The 19827-nt window shown below is 40.2% G+C and overlaps 1 protein-coding gene across 3 annotated transcripts in view; it reads right to left on the bottom strand.

Moving 5' to 3' along the window:
- Positions 1–19556, bottom strand: part of Fs(2)Ket (Importin subunit beta Fs(2)Ket) — a 55897-nt gene extending 36341 nt beyond the window's left edge. For all 3 annotated transcript variants that reach the window (XM_071669830.1, XM_071669831.1, XM_071669829.1), the window contains exons 1-6: positions 19401–19556; positions 9709–9767; positions 5645–5827; positions 4694–4888; positions 4323–4505; positions 4060–4185 (exon numbers count right to left, since the gene is read on the bottom strand). In XM_071669830.1, the coding sequence (XP_071525931.1) occupies positions 4060–4185; positions 4323–4505; positions 4694–4888; positions 5645–5827; positions 9709–9767; positions 19401–19443 (789 nt within the window). In that variant the 5' untranslated portion in view covers positions 19444–19556. The remainder of the gene's footprint in view (positions 1–4059; positions 4186–4322; positions 4506–4693; positions 4889–5644; positions 5828–9708; positions 9768–19400) is intronic.
- Between the last annotated feature and the right edge of the window lie 271 nt (positions 19557–19827).

Raw genomic sequence — 19827 nt, 5'->3', positions numbered from 1 at the left:
CACAGACACATACATATATACCCATGCACACAATTCACACTGTCTGCCTTTATTCATTCCCATCACCACCTCGCCACACATGGAATACCATCCCCCTCCCCCCTCATGTGTGCGAGGTAGCACTAGGAAAAGACAACAAAGGCCCCATTCGTTCACACTCAGTCTCTAGCTGTCATGCAATAATACCAGAAACCACAGCTCCCTTTCCACATCCAGGCCCCACACAACTTTCCATGGTTTACCCCAGACGCTTCACATGCCCTGATTCAATCCACTGACAGCACGTCAACCCCGGTATACCACATCGAACCAATTCACTCTATTCCTTGCCCTCCTTTCACCCTCCTGCATGTTCAGGCCCCGATCACAAAATCTTTTTCACTCTATCTTTCCACCTCCAATTTGGTCTCCCACTTCTCCTCGTTCCCTCCCCCTCTGACACATATATCCTCTTGGTCAATCTTTCCCCACTCATTCTCTCCATGTGACCAAACCATTTCAAAACACCCTCTTCTGATCTCTCAACCACACTCTTTTTTATTTCCACACATCTCTCTAACCCTTACATTACTTACTCGATCAAACCACCTCACACCACATATTGTCCTCAAACATCTCATTTCCAGCACATCCACCCTCCTGCGCACAACTCTATCCATAGCCCACGCCTCGCAACCATACAACATTGTTGGAACCACTATTCCTTCAAACATACCCATTTTTGCTTTCCGAGATAATGTTCTCGACTTCAAACATTCTCAATGCTCCCAGGATTTTCGCCCCCTCCCCCACCCTATGATTCACTTCCGCTTCCATGGTTCCATCCGCTGCCAGATCCACTCCCAGATATCTAAAACACTTTACTTTCCTCCAGTTTTTCTCCATTCAAACTTACCTCCCAATTGACTTGACCCTCAACCCTACTGTACCTAATAACCTTGCTCTTATTCACGTTTACTCTTAACTTTCTTCTTTCACACACTTTACCAAACTCAGTCACCAGCTTCTGCAGTTTCTCACATGAATCAGCCACCAGCGCTGTATCATCAGCGAACAACAACTGACTCACTTCCCAAGCTCTCTCATCCACAACAGACTTCATACTTGCCCCTCTTTCCAAAACTCTTGCATTCACCTCCCTAACAACCCCATCCATAAACAAATTAAACAACCATGGAGACATCACACACCCCTGCCACAAACCTACATTCACTGAGAACCAATCACTTTCCTCTCTTCCTACACATACACATGCCTTACATCCTTGATAAAAACTTTTCACTGCTTCTAACAACTTGCCTCCAACACCATATATTCTTAATACCTTCCACAGAGCATCTCTATCAACTCTATCATATGCCTTCTCCAGATCCATAAATGCTACATACAAATCCATTTGCTCTTCTAAGTATATCTCACATACATTCTTCAAAGCAAACACCTGATCCACACATCCTCTACCACTTCTTAAACCACACTGCTCTTCCCCAATCTGATGCTCTGTACATGCCTTCACCCTCTCAATCAATACCCTCCCATATATTATCCAGGAATACTCAACAAACTTACACCTCTGTAATTTGAGCACTCACTCTTATCCCCTTTGCCTTTGTACAATGGCACTATGCACGCATTCCGCCAATCCTCAGGCACCTCACCATGAGTCATACATACATTAAATAACCTTACCAACCAGTCAACAATACAGTCACCCCCTTTTTTAATAAATTCCACTGCAATACCATCCAAACCTGCTGCCTTGCCGGCTTTCATCTTCCGCAAAGCTTTTACTACCTCTTCTCTGTTTACCAAATCATTTTCCCTAACCCTCTCACTTTGCACACCACCTCGACCAAAACACCCTATATCTGCCACTCTATCATCAAACACATTCAACAAACCTTCAAAATACTCACTCCATCTCCTTCTCACATCACCACTACTTGTTATCACCTCCCCATTTGCGCCCTTCACTGAAGTTCCCATTTGTTCCCTTGTCTTACGCACTTTATTTACCTCCTTCCAGAACATCTTTTTATTCTCCCTAAAATTTAATGATACTCTCTCACCCCAACTCTCATTTGCCCTCTTTTTCACCTCTTGCACCTTTCTCTTGACCTCCTGTCTCTTTCTTTTATACATCTCCCACTCAATTGCATTTTTTCCCTGCAAAAATCGTCCAAATGCCTCTCTCTTCTCTTTCACTAATAATCTTACTTCTTCATCCCACCACTCACTACCCTTTCTAATCAACCCACCTCCCACTCTTCTCATGCCACAAGCATCTTTTGCGCAATCCATCACTGATTCCCAAAATACATCCCATTCCTCCCCCACTCCCCTTACTTCCATTGTTCTCACCTTTTTCCATTCTGTACTCAGTCTCTCCTGGTACTTCCTCACACAAGTCTCCTTCCCAAGCTCACTTACTCTCACCACCCTCTTCACCCCAACATTCACTCTTCTTTTCTGAAAACCCATACAAATCTTCACCTTAGCCTCCACAAGATAATGATCAGGCATCCCTCCAGTTGCACCTCTCAGCACATTAACATCCAAAAGTCTCTCTTTCGCGCGCCTGTCAATTAACACATAATCCAATAACGCTCTCTGGCCATCTCTCCTACTTACATACGTATACTGATGTATATCTCACTTTTTAAACCAGGTATTCCCAATCACCAGTCCTTTTTCAGCACATAAATCTACAAGCTCTTCACCATTTCCATTTACAACACTGAACACCCCATGTATACCAATTATTCCCTCAACTGCCACATTACTCACCTTTGCATTCAAATCACCCATCACTATAACCCGGTCTCGTGCATCAAAACCACTAACACACTCATTCAGCTGCTCCCAAAACACTTGCCTCTCATGATCTTTCTTCTCAAGCCCAGGTGCATATGCACCAATAATCACCCATCTCTCTCCATCAACTTTCAGTTTTACCCATATTAATCGAAAATTTACTTTTTTACATTCTATCACATATTCCCACAACTCCTGTTTCAGGAGTACTGCTACTCCTTCCCTTGCTCTTGTCCTCTCACTAACCCCTGACTTTACTACCAAGACATTCCCAAACCACTCTTCCCCTTTACCCTTTATTATGTACATGTACCCTTTATTATGTACATGTGTATATATGTATATGTCTCTGTATGTACATATATGTGTACATTGAGATGTATAGGTATGTATATTTACGTGTGGAAGTGTATCTATATACATGTGTATGTGGGCGGGTTGGGCCATTCTTTCGTCTGTTTCCTTGCGCTACCTCACTAATGCGGGAGACAGCGACAAAGCAAAATAAAATAAATAAATATGTGTATATGAGTGGATGGGCCATTCTTCATCTGTTTCCTGGCAGTACCTTGCTGATGTGGGAAAGGGCGATTGGGTATAATAAAACAATGAAAATAATATATATGTATTATTGAGTAAGTAATGAAAAGGTACATTCAAGGTGTGGAAAAAAAAAGGAAAAAAGGGGGGTTTGGCTGAGAGCCACGCCCCCTTTTTTGGAGAGAAAGAATGAGGAAATGTTGACAAACACAATATACGTATCAGAAATGGAGGGAACAAGAACAGGGAAACCAGACTGGAGATGGAAAGATGAAGTGAAAAATGAGTTTCAGCAATCGGTGTCTGAAAATGCAGGAGGGTGAAAGGTGTGCGAGGTATAGCGTAAATTGGAAGAATGTGGTATACTGAGGTTTATGTGCTATGAATGGACTTAACCAGGGCTTGTGAAGCATCTGGGGTAAACAATGGAAAGGTCTATGGGGCTTTGTTGTGGATAGGAAGCTGTGGTCTAAGTGCAGTATACATGACAGATAGAGAATGGATGTGAGCAGATGCAGCCTTTCTTCATCTAGATGTATCTTGCTAACATTGATCAAACCCTAGGGGAAGATGAATACCTGGGTTGACTATGGACCTAATACCAACTAAGATTCAAATGTGTTCAATTCCTGGGTAACATGTAAATAAGTCAAGGTCAGTGATACTAACCACTGTATTAAGCACACATTAACTAATCATACTTACCGCAAAAAGAGCTGGTCCCATGTAGTGCTCCATATACTGATAGTAGAGAGACATTATTTTCACCAAACACTGCAGTGCCGCCACCTTAATCTGAGTATTCGTTGACTGCGTTGCTTCACATACCACCTGGTGATGTAAAGAAATTCACACCATTCATCTTATTGCATAATGTATTTTGGCAAACAAATTATGAAAAAAGTGACATCAATGCTGATAAGACTGAAATTTGAAACACAATCTATCTTACAAAAATAAACAGGTACCTGCATTATGAAGTGCCTTTCAGCATCTCTCTCAAAATTTTGTCTAGTGAACTCCAGGGAGTTGAGAAGAGCTGTCGTAGCTGCTAGTCTAACGTGATCGTTTGGTTCATCTCGCTTCATTCCATGAACAATGGCTGTTAGTATGTTGTTACTTTGACCTGCTATAGCTTCTGGCTCAATATCCTGAAAAAAATATTTCATCTTTAGCTTGTACACTATTACAGAAATGCAACTTAACTGCTATCACTTCTCTTTCATAATACATTAAACAAAATACTAAAGGTCTACTTTGACCAAAATACATATATGTATTGTTCAGTAAAAGTACCTTACAATGTTAAGAAAATCAGAGCAACCTAGTTATAACTTACCTGACATATATATCCAATAGCTTCTAGCGTGGCCTCTTTGGTCATATCTGTTGCCCCAGGGGCTGTCACATTTGCCACAAGTCTATCAATAAGGTCTGGCCATTGCCCCACTGGAATTTCTGTGAGTGCTATGTACGCCACACACTGAGCAGCAGAACTAGGACGATTCTGCTCTGTACCAAGTGCCCCAAGGACCTATAAAGGAGATACAATATGCAACATATGTGCATGTATTTGCATGTAAGAATTCTTCTTTTGCGAATATACAATTAGTTCCTTTTTATAGAGTTATAAAGTAGTGGGTGGATGGATGGGGATGGGGGGGTATGCTAACCAACTTCCCAAGTAACTGACAGACTATTCTGTTATATCCTATACTCTGCAATGGATCCTCAACTTACCATACTAAACTTATGTAACAGAGTAAAAGAAATGTCAGTTAGAGGCCAAATTCTAATACAATGAAGTTCATAAGAAAGGAGGTTTACCGAGATAATAAATATAATTCCATCAGATTGTAAAGTACACTGAAATGGATGGAAGCTGGAGGCTGCAGAGGGGGGTAACCAATTAATTTGCTAGGGGGTACCCTCCCATTTAGGTGTAGATTCGGCTTCATTAAGCATGGATCACTCCATATGAATGCTCAAGCACTGTACTATATGTTTCTTCCAAAAATATATTGCAATTCAAATGGATTGTTTAAATAATCTAATAATCTACCATGTCTACGAATAAATCATTCACTAAATCTCCAAAAGCAGAAGCAATTAGGTACAGTATCAAAAAAAGAAGCATTATGTCATGAGACTTAGACAAGGGTCTAAAGATTTTCTGCAGGTAAAATTTAGCACTTTACCATGTCTATTAACTTCACACCATTTGACACAATGAATATTTCAGATAACCACTCTACAATGAATTTCAAAAAATAAATAAATACAATCTTACATTAGCTTTAACATAGTCCCTAACATCTGTAGGGAAGGCCAGCCAGCGCTGCTGGTATTGTACTTTAACTTTGGCATCATTGGAGGCTAATGTGTTCTTTAACTGGATACCAGCAGCCATACGAGCCACTGTGGAGTTGGCGCCATGGTGCAGCACATCACTGAGTACTTTCACGTATTCTGGCTGTAAAGTAAATATTCATATTAGAGAGGGGTAATAAAACAAGTACAAAAATGAAGAAAAGTACCAGAAGGCTACCTACAGCACAATATACAAATCTACCAAAAAGTGATCACTATAGTGCTTGAAATCTATTCTAAATTTTAGAAGGCAGTTTAAAATAAATTACTACATAATATTTATTTATCTATTCATTTATTTATTTTACTTTGTCGCTGCCTCCCGCGTTAGCGAGGTAGTGCAAGGAAACAGACAAAAGAATGGCCCAACCCACCCACATTCACATGTATATACATACATGTCCACACATGCAAATATACATACCTATACATCTCAACATATACATATATATACACACACGGACATATACATATATACACATGTACATAATTCATACTGTCTGCCTTTATTCATTCCCATTGACACCCCGCCACACATGAAATAACAACCCCCTCCCCCTGCATGTGCACGAATTTGCGCTAGGAAAAGACAACAAAGGCCACTTTCGTTCACATTTAATCTCTAGCTGTCATGTAATAATGCACCGAAACCACAGCTCCCTTTCCACATCCAGACCCCACACAACTTTCCATGGTTTACCCCAGACGCTTCACATGCCCTGGTTCAATCCACTGACAGCATGTCGACCCCGGTAGACCACATCGTTCCAATTCACTCTAGTCCTTGCAAGCCTTTCACCCTCCTGCATGTTCAGGCCCCGATCGCTCAAAATCTTTTTCACTCCATCTTTCCACCTCCAATTTGGTCTCCCACTTCTCGTTCCCTCCACCTCTGACACATATATCCTCCTGGTCATCTTTCCTCACTCATTCTCTCCATGTGACCAAACCATTTCAAAACAACCTCTTCTGCTCTCTCAACCACACTCTTTCTGCTCTCTCAACCACACTCTTTTTATTACCACACATCTCTCTTACCCTATTATTCCTTACTCGATCAAACCACCTCACACCTCATATTGTCCTCAAACATCTCATTTCCAGCACATCCACTCTCCTGTGCACAACTCTATCTATAGCCCACGCCTCACAACCATATAACATTGTTGAAACCACTATTCCTTCAAACATACCCATTTTTGCTTTCCGAGATAATGTTCTTGACTTCCACACATTCTTCAACGCTCCCAGAACTTTCGCCCCCTCCCCCACCCTATGATTCACTTCCGCTTCCACAGATCCATCCGCTGCCATATCCACTCCCAGATATCTAAAACACTTCACTTCCTCCAGTTTTTCTCCATTCAAACTTACCTCCCAATTGACCTGTCCCTCAACCCTAATGTACCTAATAGCCTTGCTCTTATTCACATTTACTCTCAGCTTTCTTCTTTCATACACTTTATCAAACTCAGTCACCAGCTTCTGCAGTTTCTCACACGAATCAGCCACCAGCGCTGTATCATCAGCGAACAACAACTGACTCACTTCTCAAGCTCTCTCATCCACAACAGAATGCTTACTTGCCCCTCTTTCCAAAACTCTTGCATTCACCTCCCTAAAAACCCCATCCATAAACAAATAAAACAACCACAGAGACATCACACACCCCTGCCGCAAACATACATTCACTGAGAACCAATCATTTTCCTCTCTTCCTACATGTACACATGCCTTACATCCTCGATAAAAACTTTTTCACTGCTTCTAACAACCTGCCTCCAACACCATATATTCTTAATACCTTCCACAGAGCATCTCTATCAACTCTTTATCATATGCCTTCTCCAGATCCATAAATACATACAAATCCATTTGCTTTTCTAAGTATTTCTCACATACATTTTCAAAGCAAACACCTGATCCACACATCCTTTACCACTTCTGAAACCACACTGCTCTTCCCCAATATGATGCTCTGTACATGCCTTCACCCTCTCAACCAATACACTCCCATATAATTTACCAGGAATACTCAACAAACTTATACCTTTGTAATTTGAGCACTCACTTTTATCCCCTTTGCCTTTGTACAATGGCACTATGCAAGCATTCCTCCAATCCTCAGGTGCCTCACCATGAGTCATACATACATTAAATAACCTTACCAACCAGTCAACCCCTTTTTTAATAAACTCCACTGCAATACCATCCAAACCTGCTGCCTTGCCAGCTTTCATCTTCCACAAAGCTTTTACTACCTCTTCTCTGTTTACCAAATCATTCTCCCTGACCCTCTCACTTTGCACACCATCTCGACCAAAACACCCTATATCTGCCACTCTATCATCAAACACATTCAACAAACCTTCAAAATACTCACTCCATCTCCTTCTTACATCACCACTACTTGTTATCACCTCCCCCTTCACTGAAGTTCCCATTTGTTCCCTTTTCTTACACATTTCATTTTCCTCCTTCCAAAACATCTTTTTATTCTCCCTAAAATTTAATGATACTCTCTCACCCCAACTCTCATTTGCCCTCTTTTTCACCTCTTGCACCTTCCTCTTGACCTCCTGCCTCTTTCTTTTATACATCTCCCACTCATTTGCACTAGTTGCCGGAAAAAATCATCCAAATGCCTCTCTCTTCTCTTTCACTAATCTTACTTCTTCATCCCACCACTCACTACCCTTTCTAATCTGCCCACCTCCCACAATTCTCATGCCACAAGCATCTTTTGCGCAAGCCATCACTGCTTCCCTAAATACATCCCATTCCTCTCCCACTCCCCTTACATCCTTTGTTCTCACCTTTTTCCATTCTGTACTCGGTCTCTCCTGGTACTTCCTCACACAAGTCTCCTCCCCAAGCTCACTTACTCTCACCACTCTCTTCACCCCAACATTCACTCTTCTTTTCTGAAGTAATGTACCTATTACTTCCAGGAAGTGAAAGCTTCCTAAGTTGAAGTGTTGGCTAGGTTTAAAATGTATTACTACATAATATATATACCTATTACTTCCAGAAAATGACAGCTTCCAAGTTGCAGCGTTGGCTAGTTCGGAAAACATGATACCACAACCAAGTAAAAACACACAGCCAACAATGACTATTTCCATGATTACACCCTAAACAAGCATTTGCACCAACCACAACTATTCTCATGATTTAAACATTCAACCAGCAATATGAATCCACAGCATATACACAGTACTTTGGCACCCCTTGTAAGCAATACTCTTCCGCCAATCCAAACCCCTTGTTGCAATACCCTTCCACCAATCCAAACAAGTACTAACTTAGTTTTTCCAATTAACTTGAAAAAACACAGATATTATTTTCATCACATTGATTAAATAGTGTTACAACTCTATTGCCTTGCACCCAAATAAATGCATGTTATTAATCAAATGTTTATTCTAATAACTATCAAATCCAACTCAAAATCTACTGTAAGAGCAATTTTGAAATCAAATTAGGTTGATGATGTAATAATCAACTCAACCTCCAACAACTAGCATGCAAGATTAAATACTGTACAACATAGTTTCCGTAACTGCAAATAATGCAATAACGGGAAATATAGTCTGATGTGAATATTCATAGCCAGGCGAAACCCTATACCATGAAGTTTATACTAGTCAATTACAGGTTTTTCAAACTAGGAATTAAACAAAACCAATTTCCAAGAAAATTGCCTGTCGTCAAGCTTCTTGCTTGTTATATGTTCGTTACTTTCAAAATTGCATCTAATAAGAAAAATATGAGGCAATGTTTTATTCAGTAACTTAATCAGATTCTTCTTTATCATTTATAAACCAAGGCTAAGGACTTTGGGTATGTAACTTAATCAGCACCAATGGGCACATTCTCAAAGTGAAATTATCATAACCAATCTTAGCATTTCTGAAGTCACTTGCCTAATCAATTTTTTTGAAATAACTATATAACTGTTCAATAACAAGTGGTCATACTCACCAAATTGGACTGTGCAGCCTGTTCTAAATATTTGAGAGCTGTTTCCAGCTCATTTTTATCTGTGGAGTGGGAAAAAATAAAGCATATGAACAATATGGCACATCAAATTTGGTATTGATATTTCTAACTATGCTAAATTAAGAACTAGGATATTAACTACAGGATTACCAAACAGCATATCAACATCTACATAAATACTTCGGGGCTCCCTGGTTGATGCCCAGCTGTGACACCCAAGGTAAACCTGGGGTATGGCAAGTGGTGGTGACTAGCCGGTAACTATATGCAATTCTTATTTGTGACTTTTTGGCTGTTCATTCATTTCATATGTATATGTTCGCAGAGCATTTGCATTTTATAAACACTAATGATATCAAATACATACTATTTCTGGTCATACTCTAACATCACTAAAACACAAGCACAAGTGTTCCGGATCATTTATTGAACTCGTCATTGTAATTCAAGTAAGGGTGTGGTGGCTGGGGTGGGAGGGCATGGTGGTAAAGGAATGGTGTGATAGGCCACTGTATGAACAAGCAAATAAGGGCTCTTCGGCCCAGACTTGCTAGTTTACACAACAACTGTCACAATGAAACTATATAAACATACTACATAAACATCTTCCAAATCAATGAAGACGGGAACAGGATAGAGACTACGATTACTTAAAAAGCAGCATTTGCATGAAACATTTTTATAAAGATAAAAACACTGCACCGAGACACAAATCAACGCCAGGCTATATATTGCTTACCACTATCTTAACAAGATGCTCCTAAGACAAGTTCATTTCTCCTTTGGTAAGATGAGGTCTATATCACTTGTTTCTTTGATGATATATTATTCCTAAAAAATTTCTTTTACTTCATCAGTTGAGAATGTCTTTCACAAGGGATTCTGTATTTAACCCTTACAGTTACCTTTAGTGAAGCTGTATCACTGGGAGTACATTCTCATCAAAGAAATTCTCACTCTAAAGACATTTCCATCCAACTGGAATTAGCATATCCTTTCGAAAGATCATGGGTTACACAAAGATGAAGGCAAGCAAGTATGAACAGGTACATGTGCATATATGATTCTGTCAGCGTACGTGTATGTATATGACTTACAACCACCATCCATACATATGAACTGAAAAAATATAAATATATCTATTTATTTATTTATTTATTTTGCTTTGTCGCTGTCTCCCGCGTTAGTGAGGTAGTGCAAGGAAACAGACAAAAGAATGGCCCAAACCATCCACAAATATTTACTTAAATATAATAAATAAACTGTCGTACGTCCACCAGTGCTAACAGATGTGTTGTGTACTATATTGACTCAGATGATATCCCTGGCATTATGAACATCACACATCTCTCTCAGTTGCCATTCTGTAACCACGTGCGATTCAAGTGAAACTAACAAATTTTCGTGCTGCATTAAACCAATTTTGTATCGTACCCCAAAGATGATGACAAGCAAGAGGAAAAACTCATCACACATGGATAGATCTGGCAAGAAGCTGAGGAAGACACTCGATATGGAATTGAAAATGAAGGTAATCACCAAAAAAAAAAAAAAAGTTAATATGACTGCACAATATCTACAGTTCTCCCATTCGTCAGTCTCCACAATTTCAAAGGACAAAGAAGAAAAATATGTGAAGCAGTGAAAGGTTCAGCAAGTATGAAGTCTACATTAATAACAAAGCAATAGCAAGGGGCCCATCCACAAAATGGAAAAGTGGGAGTGGACTTGGCAGAAGATGGAAACATGGAAGCGGAAGTAAACCACAAAGTGGGGGAGGGGGCAAAGGTTCTGGGAGCATTGAGAATGAGTGGGAGGCAAGAACTTTATCTCGGAGAGCAATTGGAATGTTTGAAGGAATAGTGGTTCCAACAATGTTATATGGTTGTGAGGCATAAGCTACAGATAAGGTTGTGCGGAGGAGGGTGGATGTGTTGGAAATGAGATGTTTGAGGTGGCTTGAGCAAGTAAGTAATAAAAGGGTAAGAGAGATGTGTGGAAATAAAAAGTGTGTGGTTGAGAGAGAGCAGAAGAGGGTGGGTTGAAATGGTTTGGACAGTCGACATGGAGAGAATGAGTGAGGAAAGATTGACAGAAAGGATGTGTGTCAGAGGTGGAGGGAAGGAAGAGAAGCGGGAGACCAAATTGGAGTTGGAAGGATGGAGTGAAAAAGATGTAGAGCAGTCGGGGCCTGAACATACACGAGTGTGAAAGGTGTGCAAGAAATAGAGTGAAATGGAATGATGTGGTATACCGGGGTCGACATGCTGTCAATGGACTGAACCAAGTCCTGTGAAGCATTTGGGGTAAACCATGGACAGGTCTGTGAGGTCTGGATGTGGAAAGGGAGCTGTGCTTTCAGTACATTACACATGACAGCTAAGGAATGACTGTGAACAGATGTGGCCTCTTTTGTCTGTTCCTGGTGCTGCCTCGCAGGGAAAAAAAAAGGGGGGGGGATGCTATTTTGTGTGTGGCGGGGTGGCAGGGAGAATGGATGAAGGCGGCAAGAATGGATAAGTACATGTGTATATATTGCTACGAGTCCACAGGAATATGAAACACGATAAGTTCTCAAGTGCACTTTCGTGTATGTCTTGGACAATCGCATGTTTACCAAATAGCGTCCTAGCTTCGTCTCTTCGATGTATATCAACTGACTTACATTTCTCTCTTGTGTCTCCCCTGATGATGTGATCATTACACGAAAGTGCACTTGGGAACTTATCGTGTTTCATTTTCCCGGTGGACTCAAGAATATCTTCATCACGCGCAAAATTGTGATCCTTTCCACCAATGTGGAATGCAAAGGTGAGTAATGTGGCAGTTGAGGGAATAATTGGTATACATGGAGTGTTCAGTGTTGTGAATGGAAATGGTGAAGAGCTTGTAGATTTATGTGCTGAAAAAGGACTGGTGATTGGGAATACCTGGTTTAAAAAGCGAGATATACATAAGTATACGTATGTAAGTAGGAGAGATGGCCAGAGAGCGTTATTGGATTACATGTTAATTGACAGGCGCGCGAAAGAGAGACTTTTGGATGTTAATGTGCTGAGAGGTGCAACTGGAGGGATGTCTGATCATTATCTTGTGGAGGCTAAGGTGAAGATTTGTATGGGTTTTCAGAAAAGAAGAGTGAATGTTGGGGTGAAGAGGGTGGTGAGAGTAAGTGAGCCTGGGAAGGAGACTTGTGTGAGGAAGTACCAGGAGAGACTGAGTACAGAATGGAAAAAGGTGAGAACAATGGAAGTAAGGGGAGTGGGGGAGGAATGGGATGTATTTTGGGAATCAGTGATGGATTGCGCAAAAGATGCTTGTGGCATGAGAAGAGTGGGAGGTGGGTTGATTAGAAAGGGTAGTGAGTGGTGGGATGAAGAAGTAAGATTATTAGTGAAAGAGAAGAGAGAGAGGCATTTGGATGATTTTTGCAGGGAAAAAATGCAATTGAGTGGGAGATGTATAAAAGAAAGAGACAGGAGGTCAAGAGAAAGGTGCAAGAGGTGGAAAAGAGGGCAAATGAGAGTTGGGGTGAGAGAGTATCATTAAATTTTAGGGAGAATAAAAAGATGTTCTGGAAGGAGGTAAAGTGCGTAAGACAAGGGAGCAAATGGGGACTTCAGTGAAGGGCGCAAATGGGGAGGTGATAACAAGTAGTGGTGATGTGAGAAGGAGATGGAGTGAGTATTTTGAAGGTTTGTTGAATGTGTTTGATGATAGAGTGGCAGATATAGGGTGTTTTGGTCGAGGTGGTGTGCAAAGTGAGAGGGTAAGGGAAAATGATTTGGTAAACAGAGAAGAGGTAGTAAAAGCTTTGCGGAAGATGAAAGCCGGCAAGGCAGCAGGTTTGGATGGTATTGCAGTGGAATTTATTAAAAAAAAAGGGGGTGACTGTATTATTGACTGGTTGGTAAGGTTATTTTAATGTATGTATGACTCATGGTGAGGTGCCTGAGGATTGGCGGAATGCGTGCATAGTGCCATTGTACAAAGGCAAAGGGGATAAGAGTGAGTGCTCAAATTACAGAGGTATAAGTTTGTTGAGTATTCCTGGTAAATTATATGGGAGGATATTGATTGAGAGGGTGAAGGCATGTACAGAGCATCAGATTGGGGAAGAGCAGTGTGGTTTCAGAAGTGGTAGAGGATGTGTGGATCAGGTGTTTGCTTTGAAGAATGTACGTGAGAAATACTTAGAAAAGCAAATGGATTTGTATGTAGCATTTATGGATCTGGAGAAGGCATATGATAGAGTTGATAGAGATGCTCTGTGGAAGGTATTAAGAATATATGGTGTGGGAGGCAAGTTGTTAGAAGCAGTGAAAAGTTTTTATCGAGGATGTAAGGCATGTGTACGTGTAGGAAGAGAGGAAAGTGATTGGTTCTCAGTGAATGTAGGTTTGCGGCAGGGGTGTGTGATGTCTCCATGGTTGTTTAATTTGTTTATGGATGGGGTTGTTAGGGAGGTAATTGCAAGAGTTTTGGAAAGAGGGGCAAGTATGAAGTCTGTTGGGGATGAGAGAGCTTGGGAAGTGAGTCAGTTGTTCGCTGATGATACAGCGCTGGTGGCTGATTCATGTGAGAAACTGCAGAAGCTGGTGACTGAGTTTGGTAAAGTGTGTGAAAGAAGAAAGTTAAGAGTAAATGTGAATAAGAGCAAGGTAATTAGGTACAGTAGGGTTGAGGGTCAAGTCAATTGGGAGGTAAGTTTGAATGAAGAAAAACTGGAGGAAGTAAAGTGTTTTAGATATCTGGGAGTGGATCTGGCAGCGGATGGAACCATGGAAGCAGAAGTAGATCATAGGGTGGGGGAGGGGGCGAAAATCCTGGGAGCCTTGAAGAATGTGTGGAAGTCGAGAACATTATCTCAGAAAGCAAAAATGAGTATGTTTGAAGGAATAGTGGTTCCAACAATGTTGTATGGTTGCGAGGCGTGGGCTAGGGATAGAGTTGTGCGCAGGAGGATGGATGTGCTGGAAATGAGATGTTTGAGGACAATGTGTGGTGTGAGGTGGTTTGATCGAGTAAGTAACGTAAGGCTAAGAGAGATGTGTAGAAATAAAAAGAGCGTGGTTGAGAGAGCAGAAGAGGGTGTTTTGAAATGGTTTGGGCACATGGAGAGAATGAGTGAGGAAAGATTGACCAAGAGGATATATGTGTCGGAGGTGGAGGGAACGAGGAGAAGTGGGAGACCAAATTGGAGGTGGAAAGATGGAGTGCAAAAGATTTTGTGTGATCGGGGCCTGAACATGCAGGAGGGTGAAAGGAGGGCAAGGAATAGAGTGAATTGGATCGATGTGGTATACCGGGGTTGACGTGCTGTCAGTGGATTGAACCAGGGCATGTGAAGCGTCTGAGGTGAACCATGGAAAGCTGTGTAGGTATGTATATTTGCGTGTGTGGACGTGTGTGTATATACATTGTGTATGGGGGTGGGTTGGGCCATTTCTTTCGTCTGTTTCCTTGCGCTACCTCGCAAACGCGGGAGACAGCGACAAAGCAAAAAAAAAAAAAAATGTCTGTGCATGTATATGTATGTATACATTTAAATGTAACGTATGTATACATGTGTGTGTGGGCGCTGTATGTATATACATGTGTATGTGGATGGGTTGGGCCATTCCTCGTCTGTTTCCTTGTGCTACCTCACTAAGATGAGAGACGCCAGTTAAGTATAATATAAAAAAATAATAATATATATGGAGATTGGGGAAGAGCAGTGTGGTTTCAGAAGTGGTAGAGGATGTGTGGATCAGCTGTTTGCTTCGAAGAATGTATGTGAGAAATACTTAGAAAAACATATGGATTTGTATGTAGCATTTATGGATCTGGAGAAGGCATATGATAGAGATGATGGAGATTCTTTGTGGAAGGTATCATGAATATATGGTGTTGGAGGCAAGTCGCTAGAAGCAGTGAAAAGTTTTTATCAAGGATGTAAGGCACGTGTACGAGTAGTGAATGTCGGTTTGCGGCAAGGATGCGTGGTCTCCATGGTTGTTTAATTTGTTTATGGATGGGGTGGTATGGGAGGTGAATGCAAGTTTTGGAGAGAGGGGCAAGTATGCAGTCTGTAGTAGAGGAGAGGCCTTGGGAAGTGAGTCAGTTGTTGTTTGCTGAAGATACAGCACAGGTGGCTGATTCGGGTGAGAAACTGCAGAAGTTGGTGACTGAGTTTGGTAAAGTGTGTGAACGAGGAAAGATGAGAGTAAATGTGAATAAGAGCAAGGTAATTAGGTTCAGAAGGGTTGGGAGACAATTCAATTGGGTGGAGATAAGCTTAAATGGAGAAAAACTGGAAGTGAAGTGTTTTAGATATCTGGGAGTGATCTTAGCAGTGGATGAAACCATAGAAGCAGAAGTAAGTCACAGAGTGGGGGAGGGGGCGAAGGTTCTGGAAGCATTGAAGAATGTTATCTCAGAGCAAAAATGGGTATGTTTGAAGGAATAGTGGTTCCAACAATGTTATATGGTTGTGAGACATGGGCTATAAATAGGGTTGTGCGGAGGAGGGTGAATGTGTTGGAAATGAGATGTTTGAGGACAATATGTGGTGAGGTGGTTTGATTAAGTAATGAAAGGGTAAGAGAAGTGTGTGGTAATAAAGAGTGTGGTGGAGAGAGAGAGAGGCTGCATAATCTTAAGATAAATTTATTCTAAATTTCTTACCTATTTGATTTTTTCTCTTCTACAAGTATATTCTATATCAGAGTATTATACCTAACACTAATGCTGGGATAAAAAAAAAAAGTGTAAAGTCTGACTCCTGCTCTTTTGAAATACAATGTGTGTGTAATACATTAGTGTATCATAGCAAATATAGCAGTTACGATTAGGATTATGATCATGGAAAACATGGGGTTGCGGGGAAAAACTACAGAACCCTAACCTAGCCCCTTAGTGGTTGAGATTATTTGAATTTTCAATATTCACATTAAAGCATCCCAACAACACCCACTACTGAGCACCAACTGTGACAAATGTTAACAAGCAAACAACACACTAAGCACCTATTTACAATATCATCCATCTCCCCACAAGCATCACTTCCTTCCATTCCTCAGCAGATGGCCACATTAACAATAGAATATTTCTACTATAAACCTCAGCTGCTTGGGAAGTCAGATTTTCATAGGTTGTTGACTTCATACAAGTGTTTCACCTAAAATTAAAGTAAAGGTAATTCATCAGAGAAAAAGAACAAACTTGTCCAAGGTTACGAATCTCGGTCCTACTTTTCTGGAATCACTGTCCAGTGTATAACTAAGAACTGTGAGGGTGGTTTTTAGTATATCACTATCTAAAAAAAACTTTCAGAAATAAATAACAGCTAATAAGGTTATGAAGGACTGAGAAAATGCAGGGTTTAAGTAGAACAATACATAAATATTAAAACCAAAACATAACTTGCGTGCATGTGAAAGTTACGAGTAACATATGGAGACTGGTAGGGAACAATTTCATTATTGAAGACACACACTGCACTGGATGGCATCATACATCATTAGGTTTGATAAATAAACAGCGAGTTCAAATATCTATAAACATTAGAATCTGACCCTGTGTGGGACAGATCCCCTTACTCAATAACTGGGAAAGTCTTCTTTAGCTCAACATCAAAACCAGCTTTGGGAATTGGCTATTTATGATTCATATGCTTATATAGCTTGTTAAGGATACAAAAATACATGCAGAGAATGACTGGATATATATTTAACTGAATATTAAATGATGCAACAGTACAATAGCCAGAAAATTATGCAATCAATAAAAAAGTAGCTAATACAACTATACATAAATACACTAAGAAAACTCCATCTAACTTCCCTAGCAGTCAAGACACCTTAATTTTCAATAACCTTGTTGTCATGCTCGCAAAAACACATCACCAATATGGCACAAGTCAATGAACAGACGAGCACAATCCTCATGTGATGAATAAATTGCTGGTATATTTATAAAATTTCAACCACTTCGGATTTTCTGTGTTCTGATGATACTTTAACAAGCATTACTTGCTTTTACTTAACCTCACAATTCCCCCCCCCCCACATCACCTTATTTCATATGGCACAATATCTTTTAATGTTCCTAATAATGATCTAAAAGTATTTATGAAATGGTAACTAACTTTAAAAGTGCCTTAAACATATGTAACTATTTTCCAAAGCTAGTTTCAATGCTGAGCTATAGTAAATTTCATCCTGTAATTGATTCCCTTTAAGGACATCTGAATTCATCCAACATATTTACATGTTTACCTTTCAAGCATTACATTGCATGATGCCATCGACTGAAGGAAGTCTCCACAGTTTTAATCAGTTTGAATAATGCCTAACAGATGGATGTTTTCTTGCAGCTGTCAGAAATGTCAAATGTCCTTACACATACTGCAAGTTGCTTGAGGAAACCACAGGCATACCTTCAGTTATAGTTGCAAGACTTTAATATAAATGTATCCATCTGTTCCTTACACAATGAACACTTAATAAAGTGGTTTTACCTAAACAATTTCCCCTAATTCAAATCCCTATCCACTTTGTAGGAACTTCACATTGTGAGAACAGGTGGCAATACAGGTAAAAATCCCACCAATATGAATTTTATCAAGTGTAAGGATTTCATTAATACCACCTTCATTAATACCTATTATCTACACCAAAAGCAGCTCCTTTCTCATAAATTACCTGATAACCTCAAATTTTCCCATATTTTCATACATCCCACCACTATCACCATTACTAATAATATAAAACATATAGCTCCAAATCATGCTACTGCTTCATCATTCTATTCCCGATGTAGTAACACTGAATAAAAAATCCATCAATATCTACAGCCAACTGATGCAGAGCATAACTGGCCTTTTATCCAACCCTCCTCCTATAGGGTGTTGCTCAGTCACACCGACAATCAATACAAACCCTAACCAAACCCATCATTCTATAAAAGTGTGTGCTACAAAACTGATTAGTACGTTTTACTAGCTCTTCTCTTGACTTATACCCTACTTTACGGGTATATAAAGCAAAATATCTTGCTAAAATTAAGCTAGCCTATCTTGAATAAATCAATTACATATCTTTAAGGATGACTAGCCACGAAACCAGCAGTTTCCAAGCCATAAGACGCCACCATACTAATCATATACTGAACAACGATAAACAGAGACGAAGGGCACGAGGACAGTGATTGAAGGAGTAGAGACGTATTGAGTGAAAGTCCTAATAAAGTATCCTCCATCCCTTACTAAAGCTGCTCCTTCTAATAGCATCTTAAGTCTCCATCTTTGAGGAAACCTTCCCACCAGGACTCTCGAAAAGACCCTCAAGAACTTCCTAGAATAAAGCCAGCCTGGCTGCCACAACATTCGTTTGTTGTCAATTCCAGGGAAAATATGGCCGCCTCTTGAAGCCCTTTTTCGTTCATTTATCTGTATTCCACAATTCCATATGTAACCCCTTAAAAACTGGTTTAGATGCAAGCATAACATAAATCAGTAATGAAGTAAAAGATGGAGTAAATATGTTTAATACAGATGGCTCCCAATGCAGAAAAATACAGTTAATCGTTTAAATGCATGTCTAAGGAGGGAGTCGTGGCGGGAAGACCCAAAGTTTTTTGCTTATCTTTTCTTTACAGGAGGCGCAGAACCAAGATGTATGTACACTTACCGGGTGATGTAGTCTTCTCGAGGATCTGTATAACCTGTTCCATTATTTACCCTCGCCGTTAGATAAAAGAATCCAGATAAATAAGGCTCCACAGCACCTCCGACAGACACACCGGTAGGACTACCACATGTGCGGCGGAGTAATACATATATAATGAAATGATTCACCACTAAAATAGCTATCAGAATATAACTTAAGTTAGGTTTGGTCTCTATTCATTCAATCACACTATGACACGAGAGGAAATACTCTGAAGATAATCTACAGCTACACTCTCGATAATGTGAATAATGGAACATGGGAACTACTTTTCTTCCATCTTAGCGCGTAAATACAATTGGTGGCACATGATAGAATTTCAAATATGTTTCCTCCATTTAGTGTATTTGTAGCACCTTATATCTGCAGGAGGAACAATAAAATCAAG

This window comes from Panulirus ornatus, chromosome 14 (assembly GCF_036320965.1).
Source record: "Panulirus ornatus isolate Po-2019 chromosome 14, ASM3632096v1, whole genome shotgun sequence".
NCBI classification, from domain to species: domain Eukaryota; kingdom Metazoa; phylum Arthropoda; class Malacostraca; order Decapoda; family Palinuridae; genus Panulirus; species Panulirus ornatus.
Note: the sequence above shows the minus strand (reverse complement) of the source record. Positions and strands in the feature narration are given on the sequence as shown.